The sequence below is a fragment of the Coffea arabica genome, chromosome 10e (assembly GCF_036785885.1).
Source record: "Coffea arabica cultivar ET-39 chromosome 10e, Coffea Arabica ET-39 HiFi, whole genome shotgun sequence".
Classification (NCBI taxonomy): Eukaryota; Viridiplantae; Streptophyta; class Magnoliopsida; order Gentianales; family Rubiaceae; genus Coffea; species Coffea arabica.
The window spans coordinates 2,239,455-2,255,928 of NC_092328.1; the positions used below are offsets into that span (position 1 = coordinate 2,239,455).

Genomic DNA, 16,474 nt, shown 5'->3' on the forward strand with positions numbered 1-16,474 from the left:
TCAATTTGGATGATAAATGTTGATGAAACTTGAAGGCTTGGTGTGGTTGGGAATTAATAAGTCTCTATCACTGATGAAAAAGAAAATTGAGACATGGACATGAGTAATTATTTGTTAGGGCATGAGCGATGACTTCAAAAAATTGAGATATTAACATTGCAACTAAACCAAATCAAGCCTGCGGAACAACAAGAGTTCTTACATATTCAATCTTTCTAGTCCTTTTCCCAGATTCAGAATGCAAACCCATTTTCAAATGATTTTCCACCATGCAGAAGATTCGGCTGACAATTTTTTTAAAATCCGTTGAAATGAAGTTGGTGTGGTGGTTAAGCTTAGTAGTGTAGCCTTTCATAAAATGAGAATTAGATCCACTATTGCCTTTCACATGGTAAACTTTGATCAGAAGGCAGAATTGATTCTTTGCAGACTGCATGCACTTGCTTTTTCTCATACGATTCTTGCTAAGAATCAGAATGCAACTCATCTGATGATGCATAATACATTGGGATTTGTTAGGCAAAGTTGTTTCTCCTCAAATTGCTTTTACAAGAAGCTGTAAAATGCCTATGGCCACATTGCTTGGATTACAATTGAAGTCTAGAGTAACTCTCGAGTGCCACGGAGAATAGAGCAGCAGAGGCAGATAGCAGTGAGGCATAACGTTCACGTCAATCTTTCATTTCAACCTTACCCAACCCTGAAAGATCCCTCGCACCTAAGTGAAGAGAATTAACACATTTCTTTCTCATTTCAGTCCCATCTATACACGAAAAAAAAAAGAGCAGAGCCCCAAAAAAAATCTGAGGATGTTTTTCTATTCCCATTTGCCAAAGTCCGAAAATTATGACCTGTGTGCTCTACTTCTCCGCTTCTAGCTGAACCGGTTCTTTGCTTTACCGTTTTATTTTTGGCTGCTGTCAGGACATAGCATCAACCAAATCATGGCCGCAAAATCAGACTTTGCTCAGAAGCTGCTCCACGATCTTCGGCTGAGGAAAGAGAGAATGGCTGCCGCTCAGAACTCGAGCAGCTCAAATTTGACATCCAGAGGTAAAGAATTTCAGCCAATTACAAGACTTGTTAAGTGCAGCATTGCTTTCTCCAAGTATAACTATAACTGTAGATTTGTTAAAGAAGTTACGACTATATTTATTGCATTTCACCATCAAATTCTCTGTTTATTACCTTTTGAGTATTATCATTTACCGTTCAATGGTTTCAAGCAATTCCAAAAGGTAAGCAGATTAAGTGGGAAATCACTGGTTAGGACACAATATGTGATGGAAATGCATACATGCTGTACTTGGATAATATCATGCAAAGGCACATACTCACATGTTTATTTAGTTGCTTTAGATCTAATCAGCCTGTCTTGTTGTGGCTTGCATATCAAAGTGTAGCCAGGACCACACGTCCTAATTGCTTGTGCATGAGTTTTCATGAAAATTTTCAATGCGTGAGCAGGTGCACATGGAAGCCCAGGGCCAGCGTATAAAGGCTCTCGACAAGTTAAAGCTTTAGAACCTGTAAGTTTGATTTTGATGATATTGAAAAATTGTTTAATCCGCCTGAGACAGGCGAGTTTCTGGAGCATACTTTTAGCTGGTTAAACATTGTGCTATCCTGCAGGTTGGTCCTAGATCTGGGGGCTTAATCAGAAAAACCAGTAGTGGCACTGGACAGCTTCACATTGGAGACTCTTCAAATCAAATTGTTCTCTATGGAAAAGGCAGAAGTTCGGAGCATATAGGAGATCTGTCAACAGCTCTAGCGTTTGCCTTTGGAAATGGGGGGAAGTTCAACAAAATAGATGCTTCAGGCGGGAACCCAATGCTAAATTTTCTCCAGCGAATTGGCAGGAGATCTCTAGACACTGGAAGAATGGACATAGTGACTAATATTGACATGCATACTTCAACCACTCAGTTTCCTTCTTTCTCGCATATCCATATTCATGAAATATCAAAAGGGGTGCAAAAATTAAACCAGATTCTCAGAGCCTGTTCCAATGGCCTCAATTTTGATAGATACTCCGTTGAAGTTGGCAAGGAACTGCTCAGAGGTGCCATGGATTTGGAAGAGTCCCTCCGAATGCTGGTAAACCTGCAGGAAGCTTCGGATTACATGATCAACTCTCAAAGGAAGAATAAGATCAAATTGATTGAGGAAGATGAAGATGACGAAACTGAGACAGCAAAAGAAATTGACTTGAAGCAACTGGCTCGTCCAAGATTCTCATTTGATAAGCCCAACAGGAAATCACAAAGCACCAAGGAGGCACCACAGAATGGTATCAAGCAGCAATTGATGGCCTTGACATATCCGGAAGAAACTCCGAAACTGCAAGAAAAGCAACCTCGAAGTAGATCCAATTCATTCTCTCATGCAAGATCTGCTACTTGTGTTCCAGACCTCAAAGCTCTTTCAACGTACTTGGAACCAAATGGTCACTCGATTTCACATTCAAAACCTGAGAAAGGGAGAATACCAAATGTCATCGCAAAACTTATGGGTCTCGAAGAACTTGCACCAAAAGATGGGTCGAAAACCACACCAAAAGAAATGAGATCCAAGAAAAAGGAAAAGACAGTCTCATTGAAAAGTCAAACTCCTGCGGAATCACAGGCTCAAGAAACAGGGAGTAACCCACCAACCACAGCTAATAAAAACGCGCTATCATCAAACAAATCAGCAACGAGGGATGCCAGACTTATGATGGAAGCAGAAAACTTTCAGTCCATCCCAAATGGCAGCTCTCCAGTGGTTGTTTCTCACAAAAACTCCCGTTGGCAGGACTTCGAAGCTGCAGCTAGAAAAGATGCAAGTCCAGGTTCAAAAAGAGCCACAGTGGCAAGTAAACAACAAAACAGAATCAGCCAACATGACGAAACGCTTGGATACACAAAAGTTTTACAAGAAAAGGAGAAAGCAGAAGATAACAAAGAGGACAAAGAAAAGAACATCAGAAAGGCAGGCGAAAGGAAGGATCTATTCTTAAATGATGTCCCGCTGCAAAACGGACCAGACAGACACAGATTGTCAGAAGGTGAAGATGTATCAGAAGAAAATGTTGAGGTCAAAAGAAATGCAAATCAAACAGCAAATAGAACTGCAATTCAAACAAAAAATAGCAATGGCAGCAGTATTCACACGAGCAAGCAACAGAAGCACCATAATCATATGCAACAGCCGCAGATGCTTGAAAGACGTGATCATCCAGAAGGGAAAAATAGGCAACAACCTCCAAAACAAAGATTGCAGGCTAGAGAACATAAAGGAAATCAAGTGGAGTCAATTGTTACATTGAAGGCCAAGAACAGACCAAAAAGTTCACAAAAGAAGCAATCATCTGCAAATTTAGCTACAGCTGCAGCTAACCAGAAAAATGCAATGAAACACATTGAAGTAAAGCCGTCAAAAGATCTGGCCAACAGCAGACACCATAAGCATCGTGCAATACATTCTGTCCATTTCCCTCGGCCACATGGAAAAGCTAATTACACGAAAACGTTGACAGGTCAGACCCATCAGAAGGAAGATGCAGCAGTGAACAAAATAAATGGAACTTACGATGACCAGGCAAGATCAATCAATCATCAGTCCCCAATTCCACAAGAGAAGAAACAGCAGAAGGATGAGAAACTCAGCCACTCCAACGGAGTAAACCAGGAGACAAACATTGAATCTGAAGAAGCAAATCTAGGCATCAGAGGTCTTGATAAGCCAGACGTTAGCACAGAACCATTAAAGAGGAAGGATTCCTTGGACAATGAATGTGAAGAGCAGAACTTCTCCAATTCGGGAGAAGAAGACTATGCACTTCTGGAAGCTTCAAAATCTCAAACCTGTGATGACAATGTAAAGATTAACATCGTCAAACTTATGAGCTGCATGAATCAACTATCGTTTAACATGGGAAAATAATCATATACTTCTGACCTATTTAACTTGTGGGTAAATTTGGAATATCCTGACTTGATGATTTACTGGCTCCCTGCAGAGTAATGAGATGACACCAGACATACAAGAAATTCCAGAAGACCAGCAACATGGAGACAAAGCAACAATGTCCTCCAATGATTTCCCACTGAACTCTCAGAAAGCCTTACATATTCAACTTACAGGTAAATGTGGGATGTGATATGTAAGTTGACACTATTAGCCAAACCTAAAAACAGTTTATATTTCTCCCATTGCAGAAAATATTTCCTCAACTTCATAGAATAAAAGAAAACATTCTGAGATTGTTATTCTCTTAGATCAACACTCTTCTTCAACGATAAAGCTTTCCTTTGCAGAACAAATTACCTATCTAATTCATCTCTAAGGTTCCTTTTGTCCCTTTGCTTTCTTTTCATGGAGTGGCACCAAAGCATCTACTGCTTCTAATTTAACATCAAAAATTTCCGACCAAAATTTTTTATAATGTGGTAGAACCTTAACTAGTCGTATATAACCATGGCAAGTACAGTTCTAAAAATTTATCTGTAGATATGCATCCTTGACATGTTCTCCCAATGCTTGATGTTGCAGGTATGGATGAAGTAAGTAGAGGAATTAGTAATGTGGTGCGTCGTGATCACACGAGGATCCCTCCAACAGGGGCAGCGGAGCTACTCACAGAATCTGAAAAGCACCTCAAGGAAAAGTTGATAAAAGGTCAACTATTTCTAAACACGGCAGAGGCAATTTTCAAACTCAACATACCTGTCAGCATACTTCATGGCCATGATCACATTGGTCGAGATACAGAAACTAAACTCATATTAGACTGTGGATATGAGTTGCTAAAGAAAAAGGGACAAAGACAAGAATTTTCAGTTTATCCATGCAAAGGAATGTCCATCAGTTATATCAAAGTAAGGTCATTGGATAATTTGGTCAAGCAACTGAGCAAGGACTTTGACGTGTTAAAATTTTATGGAGGGACGATTGGGAGCCAAGACTGTGATGCGGCAGATTACTTGCATAAGATGTTGGAGAAGGATTTCCGAAATTGGCATGCAGATGTGAGCAGCATGTGGGATTTTGGCTGGAATGAGAAGACATTTGCCTTCCTTGAAAAGGATGATCTTGTTAAGGATTTAGAGAAGCATATACTAAATGGACTTCTAGATGAGATCACACGTAATCTATTACACATTGCTGTTTCGGCTTGATTGTTTCAAAGCACACATCTTGACAGTCTAGAGATCGTATTTTGTTTATTAATTTAAGAAAAAAAAAACCTATGTAATAGTTTTGAACTGATTTTTGCAGTTTTGTAACGAGGGAATCGGAAAACAAAAAGAAACTCTTTTTCTCAGTCACATTTTTGGCGTCTGGTTTGCTGCAATTGCACTTAGGTAACACACACAGTGACACGGAGATACCTTCATTTTCCACTATACATCCTAGCCTTCCAACTCCAGTTTCACCATAGTGTGTGTTTTCTCTCCTGGAAATTTGAATTTCCAAAAGGTCTAAATTTTTACTGTTTTTCTTGCCATTGCATTCGTTTGTCACTTACCTTCTGATTTTCCCATTCTCCATTGATAATCCAAAAAACTCTTTTGGCCAAATGAACCATGCACAGAACCCATCGCCACTTAGAATATTGGGACTAAAGTTCAAAGATTTAAAACTGTTGAAGAAGAATATGGTTAAATGCTCCTTTTAATTTTATTGAATGCATTAGTTTATATGGCGTACTTTTTCTCTGGGGGTCTAAGACTAAGAGAGGATACAGAAATGGCTTCATTAGACGCAGCGTCTCTCCGAGAATCAGATTTGCAGCTTTACTTCACGAAAGTCTCTGATCACCCGAATTGGCAAATCAGAAACTGAAAGTCCCAGAACAGGATGTGTCGAAAATCTTGCCATTACAACTTAAAAGCGTAAATTTCACCCGAAAGCTTCGTTTGTGACTTTTAAAAATATGAACTTACAAGACAGAGCACAGCCGTCTTAGCTCAGCCGGTAGAGCGCGTGGCTTTTAACCACGTGGTCGTGGGTTCGATTCCCACAGACGGCGTTTCCGCGTCAGCATTTTGCCTAGTACCTCCGCAGTCAATGCCCCCTTGGTTTTACGAGTCTTTTGGGCTAAAGTCCGATCTAATGGGCCTTTTCTTCTTAATGATTGTCGACCGCCTATGGGACTTAAATTAGTTGTGTCCCGTCTTAGCTCTTTTCCCATGTGTTTTCTGCATGGCGCCTTTCTCGTTTGAGAGTGGGATGGAGGCCGAAATTTGGGCTTCGGTGAAAAAATTTGGGGTGCATTCAAGATAGTACTATCTTTGGGTTTTTTTTTTTTTTTTTTTCAATTGGGGTATCCGGACCTACATCCGACTAGTCCCCCAACTGAAGAGAACGGGCCCCACCGATCCTCAGGAAATTACGCCAAGTTGCTGAGTTCGGGATCGAACCCAGGCCGTCTCACCCTAATGAGGCCTACACGACCACCCGAGCAACCCGTCGGGGGCTAGTACTATCTTTGAGTTTGAACTTCGAATAATTGAGCATTACTTGAATTCAAGCTCAAAGGAACATTCCTATCCAACTATCATGCTCGAGCTTGACTCGAACAAACTTGAACTCACCTATCCAAGTTCAACCAAGGCTTATTTACATTTTTAAAATTTGAACTTGACTCAAGCTCTAACTCAAAGTTTTGACTTGTTTAGATTTATAAAGTTCGAACTTGATTTCGTAAAAATTTGAACTCCAACTTGAGATCGAGTTGGATTTCCAAAATTAGTTTTCAAACATTTTCCAACAAATCCAAATATTAAATTCCAAACCAAGTTTCAAAATTTCCAATAATTTTCAACATAAGCCTAAAAATCCAAATTCAACTAAATATAAGTCAACAATATATAGCTTTCTAATCTTAAAAATACCAAATGAAATAAGGCAAGAGTTACAAGAAAAATGTAGCTTTTTAATCTTAAAATCACATAATGAAATAAGAAAAAATTTCCAGAATAAAAAAGACCCAGCAACAATTGACAGAGAAAAAGAATACTTGTTTTAACCCTTGATTTCCCTGCCTTCCCAATTTTAAACCCGGCAATTAGTCTAAACTTCCATCACTAAAGTAACAATTGGTATAGAGAGAGATGAAAAGAAAAGGACAACTAGAGAGAGAAGTCGTTCCTTTGAGTTCGTGTCATTTACGATGACACCCCTGAGAGAGAGCTCGAGAGAGGAGAGGGAGAGAGATGGGTATTTGTGCTGTGTTTAAGAAGGAAAGCCATTGCAGAGAAGAAAGAAAGGTACGCAGAGAAACGCACGTAAGATTGCAAGGGATAGGTTTCTGATTTTTGGGTGCTATATTTACTAATTTGCCTGTAAAAATAATTGTTTTAAGATATGGCATCGTACTAAATTTTCTAACAAGTTTGTATAAATATGTAATTTAATAATATTCAAATGAGTAGACTATTTGATTAAACTCGTTGAGTACTCGAGAGTGCAGTATCTTAATACTTGAACCTGGTTCATTTATGTAATAGAGCATGCTCAATCTCGATTAGAACTCAGTCACTTGCGGGTAACTCACAAGTAGTTCGTTTGGATTATAGCCTTAGGACAAAAAATAATAATATTTGAGGTTTGGAGGAGAAAATAATAATATTTGAGATTTAGTGAAAAGAAAATATGACTTTAGACATCTTAGGTCTCATTCTCATTTGTTCTTTAACGTTTATCAACGAAATAGGTCTTCTTTTGAATAGCTTCAAATCACTCTCTTTATTAATTTCTCTCCACATATGGGAGATAGGTTTCCTTAATTCTTCATCCTCCTCCCCCATTGCTCTCTCTCTCTCTCTCTCTCTCTCTCTCTTCATTTAGGACTCCAGAACAAAGATAAGCATTTAGTTTGTCTTCTGCTGTCCCAAGAAGTACTGAGCAGGTGGTACTCATTGAAAATTGAAACTAACCATAATAGTCAAGAATCTCGATGATGGTGTCAACTGTCAAGAACCTCCGTTAAGTGGGTGCTTTCATCTGTTCACTCTAAGCAAATAACTATAACAGCAGCTAGCTTCATTAAGGTCTGTTACACAGTACAGCAGATGAACAGCAGGATTTTTACGTTGAAAATATGATTTTAGTAGTAAATGTATGCACGAAGATTTTGATACTTGTCGTCTCAAAAGTATTACCCAAAAAAAAAAAAAAAAAGGAAAAAGGAAAAGCTAAAGGAACCTGAATCTGGAAATAAGTTTGACAAGCCTGCGCACAAAAAGTTTGCCCATCACCACAAGCTACCAAGAACAGGAACGCACGATAACTAATTCTAGGAAGCCATATCGTCACCATAAAAGTCATTTCTCGGTGGCACGCAAAGAGGAAAATTGATGAGAAAGATGCCTTTTTCATGTCTCCCCTAATAATTGACGACGGGTCCATGTTTTGGAGCAAGGCAAAGATAAAGATGCCCTAGAGTACAACTTTATGTGGGTGGAGTTGCCATCTAAGCAGACCATTAAGAACATCTTAATAAACCAATGCAGTAGGCTCTCAAGGGTTAGCTCGAGCGGTCAGCTCCTCCTTTTTAGGGCATAGTAGATTTATCTGGACAATCAGGGTTCGAACCCCCTTGCTACCGTGCTCGGAGTGGAATGAGACCTCCTCTCCCGAGCCGGAGTGAGATTAGTCGGGCCAAAGGTCCGAATACCCACTTCGTCAGAGGAAAAAAAAAAATTGAGCAGAGTTTTCTAAGAAAAAGGCAATAATTCCTATGCCCCACTTTAACACTTGACTTGGAAAACATTTTAACCACCTATATTATATGTCTCATATTAATTACTGCAGCATTATTTCAAAACAAAAAAAAAATTTTCTAAACAATCCTCTATCTGTCGAAACACGCTCAATTTATTCATAATAAAGGTCTCTTTCCGAGTAGCATATTCAAGCCTTGCCATGCTTGACATATGTTTTGAAAGGATAAAGAAGACGATGACAAAATGTGTTGATGTGATGCACCCAAGGTCTAATGTTCGACAGCTTGTTGCAAACTTCTTTTTACCTAAACGGGTTGCTTTTATTGTGGAAGGATTACTTGTGATCGAATTATGCTCCCCTTCTTCCCAAAGTTGGCTCTCCTTTATTCTACTATTCTATTAGAAGCTCCCTCCTTCCCAAAATGCTAAAATTGCAGGCTCTTTCTTTCTATGGTCCATTCCTTTTTCGTGAGTCTAATAGTAACGTAGTATTCTACTTACAAAGACCGAATGTAATCACGTTTCTGGGGAGAGAAAAGTAGACATCCGAATTGGAAAATGAATAACAAATAATTAAAAGGACAAAAAGTGATTTCTTAATGTACAAGGAAAAGTTGTTTCAGATTTGGAGACTTCCCTATGGACTGAAGGAGCTGGGAAACTGCTTTGAACGTGAGTATCTGCTGGCTTATGGACTTTACGCTCTACCTTTCCATAATTCTCCCACGCTCGAGTCAAAAAGGAATAATGTTTCCCCGTCCCCAGCGAAGGGATAGGGGTAATTGCGACTAATCTAAACGCACTTTTGTTTAAGGACTTGTTTCTAAGGATGGTTAATGGAGCCGGGTCGGTCCGAATTCCGCTCATTCGTCCGACAAGGTCCGATGACACTAAATCATGTCAAAAGATTTAAAAGGACAAGTCTTAGTACAAGCAAATCGAGGATCTTTGAAGATGTTTTAACTATCAATCATATTTTATTTCCATTTTTCATGTATTTTGGACTAATTGGATACATTATTGTTGAAAAATTCTTAGTTTATATATTTTTTGATGAATAGTGACTAGTTCATATATATTTTAATGTTGCGGTCCCGTGAATGTTGATTAATTTTAGAATTTAATAGTTATAGTAATTATATTAAGAAAATTAAAGAACAATAAGTGAGTTTGAACTAAATCCAAATTGGATTCACGGTCCAGATATTTTGTAAGACAAGTATGAGTTTCGCATTTATCAATTCAGAATTCAAAAATGATATTAACAATACGAGTCAAATCTAAGCTTATTAAAGTTTAACTCGAATGCCCTAATTGATAGGCCTATTTTTTTGTTTGGTAGTTTTGGCTAGAAAATCACAATCGTCATTTTGTGATTTCTAACAAAAATCAAATTATTGTGTTGCTTAGAGTTAACTATATCGTTATTTCGATAAAAATCAAGTTTAAATTGCTCGAGCTCTTTGAAATTATGGAACTTTGCGTACAATTTTATGTTTTTGAATAATTTGACGAGTTTAGCTGTGTTACTCTTATTCCAGATCCTTTTAATTACCGAAATGAAGGAGTTGGAACGGATTTATTTGGAATTTTTAAAAATAAAATTGTAGTATTTTTTTCTTAATATGATAAATGTGAGATAAAAAAAGTGATTAAAAAATAAAAAATAAATTTAAAAATGTTTTTAAGATGTAAGTTAAAAAAAAAAAGAAAAAAAGCTATCCAAATTAATTGGAAGAGTTGGAAGCTCTGTCGGTGGATTGGTTACATCTCCACTCCTACGTCGTAACGGCTATAAAAGGGGTTACTGTCGTCAATCAGTATATCCCTAATTTCATACTCTTACAACGGTCTTCAAAAATAAATCGAGTTTTGCACTAATATCATCTTCAAATTCCCATTATACCCCTATGACCAACCCCAAGAAACACTTGAACACACGCGGGATTTCTGCAGTCTCACGTGCACCCGCGGCTCCGGTCCGAAGAGATTACGTATTTATAACGTACTTAGTTCGGTTAACCGTGGAATTTACAAATCAATTAGTTGCTCTGTTCATCTGCTCCACTGTGTCTACAGTGTGCTTTCAATGACATTAATTTTCTCCGATCAAAAGTAAACTCCTTTCCAGTTTTGCCACGTTCCCCTTTCTACTCTTTCTCCTCGTCTTCTCATCTTCATCTTCATAAAGCAACCTAAACTTGAACAGACATTTAAAGTTGCACTGGCAGTTAACTACCTCAGAGCAGAAACAGAGAACCCTCTTCAGCTATGGCAAATCGCCTTTTTACGTGGGCTTTCATTATAATTTTCTTCTTCCAACTAAATCATCTCTCAAGTAAGTTTCTCAGTTCTGGTATTACTCTCCTTTTAGTTAAAAAATGGAGTACATGATTTTTACTAATTAGAACTTGCTTATATTTTGGAGCTTGGACAACAGGTAGTTGTTGAACTTGAATTATTTACTGGGCTTTGTAATTATTGGCAGGGTCAGAATCATTTATCGGCATAAATTACGGCCAAGTAGCAGATAATCTCCCGTCCCCTGATGCTACGGCTAAGATGCTACAGTCTACTTCAATAGAGAAAGTTCGGCTGTACGGGGCAGACCCGGCTATTATCAAAGCATTCGCCAATACAGGAATCGGAATCATGATTGGAGTTTCCAACGGCGACATCCCGGCGATGGCTACGGACCCCAGCTTTGCTAAAAACTGGGTTAATTCTAATGTTAGTCCGTTCTATCCGGCGAGCAAGATTGTTCACATCAATATTGGCAACGAGGTGCTGTTATCCGGTGACCGGAATCTGATGACTCAGCTGTTGCCGGCGATGCAGAATCTTCAAAATGCCTTAAATTCAGCTTCCTTAAATGGAAAGATTAAGGTGTCCACGGTTCATTCCATGGCTGTATTGAGGCAGTCTGATCCGCCGTCTTCTGGCGGCTTTGATCCCAGCTTCGGTGACTTGATGAAAGGCTTATTGGAGTTCAATAATGCCACTGGTTCACCTTTGGTGATCAACCCTTATCCTTTCTTTGCGTACCAGAGTGATCCCAGGCCCGAGACCCTGGCTTTCTGCTTGTTTCAGCCTAACTCAGGCCGGGTTGATTCAGGCACCAAGATCAAGTACACAAACATGTTTGATGCTCAGGTTAGTAAAAGCAACACAGCTTCGATTTTTGGTGGGGAGGATAGAACTTTCTTTATCTGATCAAGAAAAGATTAGACTACATGTGGGGAGGGTAACGAAGAGCGAACATTTCATTGAATAAATATTGTTCACTTGAATGAGCTTTGATACATATTACTATTAAGAGGTATCATATCTTAAACACTATATGATGTGTAGGATTTCTTTTTCCCCTTTTAAGGAAACTGTACGAGGTTACAGACTCAAAGCTTCAACTAGTTGTTGTTGTGTTAGGTGGATGCTGTTAGATCTGCCTTAAATGCTATGGGTTTCAAAGGAGTTGAGATTTTGGTAGCTGAGACTGGTTGGCCATATAAGGGTGACAGCAATGAGGTTGGCCCGAGTTTAGAGAATGCCAAGGCTTACAATGGCAACTTGATTGCACACCTAAAGTCTATGGTCGGAACACCATTGATGCCCGGAAAATCAGTTGATACATATCTTTTTGCATTGTACGATGAAGATTTGAAGCCTGGACCGGGTTCAGAGCGAGCATTTGGGCTTTTCAAGCTGGATATGACAATGAATTATGATGCAGGACTTTCGAAGACCAGTCAGGTGATTTCCAGACGATTGAAACAGAAACCTAATTAATTGCTTAGTTTGTACTTTAATGACTTAGTTGATTTGCTTCTATTCCTCGTTTAGACCAGGGTTCTAAATGTTTGTGCAACTGACTTAATTTCTGATGATTTCCTGAACTCAAAACGATTATCTCCATGTGGGTCTCTTGTGGTACATACATCTTTGCTGGGTTCCGCGTAAGAAGCTTAGCTTTGCTTAGGTAATCCCTGAAGAGATAGCCACCTACCAAACAAAAAAGTTTCCATTGGAGTGTGCAATCTGTATTCACTTGTTGGATACCGTAAGTCTTTTTGGAAAAATAGTGGATGAAAGTGAAATTTTGCTGAATTTATAGTCTATTCCCAAAAGTGATCAGTGAAAAAATGATACTAATTGACAAAATAATACTGTACTTCTAAGCTGGACTGGGATAAGTACAGCACAAAATGCAAAATCTTATCTTTACGCAGTGATAACTTTCAGGAGACTGTGATCTGTCTACATTGGGGGAAGCTCCCTTACCTTTAGCGTTCTTGACTTCTATAACCGAAGGCTTCCCTCTTTTTTGGTCTAGTTTTAATGCCATCCAGAGCTACAAGTTGGTTCCTTTTTTTTTGGAAAAAAAAAAAAAGAAAATGCTTAGCTTTAATATCTTTCTCTGGATTCTGGAATGACACAAGTTACTTTAATTGTGAAGGCTCCTTCAAATGCAAAGAATCCTGCAACTCCTACAATTCCTACAACTCCAGCGCCAAAGGCGAAGAAGAGTGTCTGGTGTGTGCCTAAGGCCGGGGTATCAGATGCCCAGTTGCAAGCAAATTTGGATTATGCTTGTAGTCATGGAACAGATTGCAGTTCAATTCAACCTGGTGGGGCTTGTTTTGAGCCAAATACTATAGCATCACATGCCACCTATGCTATGAACCTTCTGTACCAAACTGCCGGCAGAAATCCATGGAATTGTGATTTTTCACAGACTGCCACCCTCTCAACCACTAATCCTAGTAAGTTACTGGATTTGAACAACTTTAAACACTTGTTTGGGCGTGCATACATTCTGGGTCAAGGACCATACTACAGTTCTACTTTTAGCTGTGAGAAAATTTTCTGCTTAACATTTCTTAATCAGTCATGTTCTTGATGATACTTAACAGTTTCATGGATAATTTTATGGGCGCTGCTAGTTATCAGTTTCACAGAGTTAGACTTACTTCTATAGGGATAATGAGCTAGTATCGAAACTGATAACTCATATTCATCTTTAGCACGAGCTACGAACTTTTCAGGGGCTGACTTAATATCATCAAAGAAGTAGTGTTTATGATTTCCCCATTTCTACTACGATAAATAACAATCTGATCATCAGGTGAAATGAGGAATACGAAAAAGGAAGCCATGCAAATAAACCTGTCCCATTCAAATAAATGCTCCTCTTTGATCTTCTTGTCGCATTTTTCTGGGGCTGACTAAGCTGGTTTCATGGCCTTATTGTCTATGCTAACTGAATTTTTTCTTGATTCTGAACCTTTTGCAGGCTACAATGCTTGTCAATATCCTGGTGGAGAGGCCTAAGAGTCCAGAGGAATCCAATTCAGTTGTTGGAGTAGCTTTTGAGCAGTGGTGACTAGCACAGAAATTCTCTGATTCTTGGGTTTGTGGCTTGTATTTGGTTTGGAGTGGAATGAGAGTGCCACGGTTCTAGTATAGGTATCTGCGTGGAGAAGGAATCTGCCTGATAATTGTAATTTGTAAAGGCTCGAGTTGCCTAATATGTTGTTGCCCTGCTTGTGCTGTAGTTCACTGTTTCAATATTTATCATTTATGTGGAATAGATTTCTTTACATCTTCTATATATATCAGAAATTGTTGAATCATATTTGGACATTGGACCCTACATTTACTTTTACCACTGATCTAGTCCTTTTGTGCCGCGTTTCACAAAAACAGGCACTAACATTAATTATTGCCGGATACAAAGTAGCCATGAGTTCCAAGAATTAGGAACCGAAAACTATAGAATTTCGGACACGTGCATGTGTTCAGTCTTAGTTGTTATAATTCTTATAAATTTGTCTTTCCACCGGCAAATGTCTCAATTTGTAATAAATCATGTAACAAAAGGAATATTAAGAATAAAAAAAAATGAATATCAGGGCCGGTTTGGGATTGCGACAGTTTATTCAAAAACACATTCCTAATAAAAATATTCATATACTGTTTAAGTGCTTTTAAATATATTGTTTGGAAACATAATTCAATAAGTACTTATTGTATTGAATAATATGTAACCAAAAAAAATATTAAGAATAAAAAATGAATATTAGTTTAATTAACAAACACGATTCAAAATCTATTTGAGAACATGTCATCATCAGCTTGCCCTTTTATTGACAATTGTGAACACATAAAAAGCTTGCAAGCACTCGGAATTTGCACCCTGTAAACTTGTCGCACATAAGTAGTTTATTTTAGAATTATTATCACAACATTCGAAAAAGGAAAGCTACAATATATCCCGTAATTATGGCTTGAAACTTTCACTTCAATTTTACCAATTTCATACGGACCATGGACAAATTGCCTTCTCCTGAATGTCTCAGTATACACACCCCTCTTCCTTTCATGTAAAGGTAATATTTTACATACGCCTGAAAAATAGGATAATATGAATTTTACGGCCAAAATCTTGAATTCTGTTACCCTTTTCATACACCATTTGGATACATGAACTCTGCACACTATAGATAAAAGTAAAAGACCAGATTATAATCATGTGCATGAGAATTGTCCCACAAAAATATTTCTCGAAACACAAATGTGTTTCTTGTGAATTTTGATTAACCAGAACAGCATTACCACAGTTTTTACAGCAATAAATTTTGCACACTAGGAAAAAAAAAATTTTTCTCTGCATCATTTTGTATGTTCTGTTCAAGTGTAAAAAATTCTGACAATGCCCACACTTGATCCGTTATCGTCCAGCGGTTAGGATGTCTGGCTTTCACCCAGGAGACCCGGGTTCGATTTCCGGTAACGGAAATCTTACATGTTTTTCCCACAATTTTTTTTAGAGGACACCACCGCAAACCCAAAACAGTCAAAATCAACTCTTGTTCCTCCCCTGATTCGACCGCGAGACTGTGGGCGCATTCTGTAATCACCGTAAACGACAACGTCTAGTTGCAGGTCAATTTTAAGGGATAATTGCAGAAGAGGTTTCTGACATTTGCACTGATACTGAACTCCGAGGTTACTAATTCTTTGCAAATTCAGTCTAAATAATTAAAATATTATTTTAGGGAGTGAAATTAAAATTTTTTTTATCAAATTTGTCCTTTGTACTACATGTCCAATGAATGACAAAATACTACAAAATAATTAACAATTAATAAACTTTAAGGAGTATAGTTTATAGACAAATATGCATTACTTATTTAAAGTACCGGTTCTTTATGGATATTTTACTTTCAAACATTTAATTTAATACAAATATTTACTCTCAAATACATATTTGTATTTACTTTCAAATATTTAGTTTTTATTAAATACAAAAACTACCAAACTCTCTTCCGTAAAAATATTAATATAATACTTTTTCAATTTTAGTTACAAACATTTATGTATTTAACATAAATTAAATGATTCATAATAAAATACACATAAAGAACCAATACTTTACTCATGTAATGGATGAAAACCATAAAGAATTAATACTTTATGGGTCATTTTTTTAAAAAAATATTTAATTTATATTAAATAAATAACCTACCGATTTCCTTTTTGCAAGAATATTACTGTAACACTTTTTGAATTTTACTAACAAACATTGATATATTTATCATAAATTAAATGTTTGAAAGTAAAATATCAGTAAAAAATCGGTATTTTAAATGAGTAATGCGTATTTACCTATAAAAAACCGGTAACTATTTAAAGTACCGGTTTTTTAAGGGTATTTTACTTTCAAACATTTAATTTAATACAAATATTTACACTCAAATACA

General features: G+C 37.6%; 2 protein-coding genes and 2 non-coding genes across 4 annotated transcripts; all 4 read left to right on the forward strand.

Annotated features, from left to right (window-relative positions):
- The first annotated feature begins 628 nt into the window (after positions 1–628).
- LOC113712560 (uncharacterized) lies at positions 629–5,192 on the forward strand. The gene is made up of 5 exons (XM_072066684.1): positions 629–1,053; positions 1,468–1,529; positions 1,633–3,861; positions 4,004–4,127; positions 4,537–5,192. Exons 1-5 carry the CDS (start codon positions 945–947, stop codon positions 5,160–5,162), a joined length of 3,150 nt encoding a protein of 1,049 aa, XP_071922785.1. The 5' UTR covers positions 629–944; the 3' UTR covers positions 5,163–5,192.
- Positions 5,193–5,943: 751 nt separating this feature from the next.
- Positions 5,944–6,016, forward strand: TRNAK-UUU (transfer RNA lysine (anticodon UUU)). Its single transcript has one exon. It is a non-coding gene; the product is annotated as a tRNA-Lys (tRNA).
- Positions 6,017–10,773: 4,757 nt separating this feature from the next.
- Positions 10,774–14,344, forward strand: LOC113712345 (glucan endo-1,3-beta-D-glucosidase-like). The gene is made up of 5 exons (XM_027235731.2): positions 10,774–11,052; positions 11,203–11,867; positions 12,141–12,464; positions 13,168–13,474; positions 14,005–14,344. The coding sequence occupies exons 1-5, from the start codon at positions 10,986–10,988 to the stop codon at positions 14,040–14,042; spliced, it is 1,401 nt and encodes a 466-aa protein (XP_027091532.2). The 5' UTR covers positions 10,774–10,985; the 3' UTR covers positions 14,043–14,344.
- Positions 14,345–15,437: 1,093 nt separating this feature from the next.
- TRNAE-UUC (transfer RNA glutamic acid (anticodon UUC)) lies at positions 15,438–15,509 on the forward strand. Its single transcript has one exon. It is a non-coding gene; the product is annotated as a tRNA-Glu (tRNA).
- The last annotated feature ends 965 nt before the right edge of the window (positions 15,510–16,474 follow it).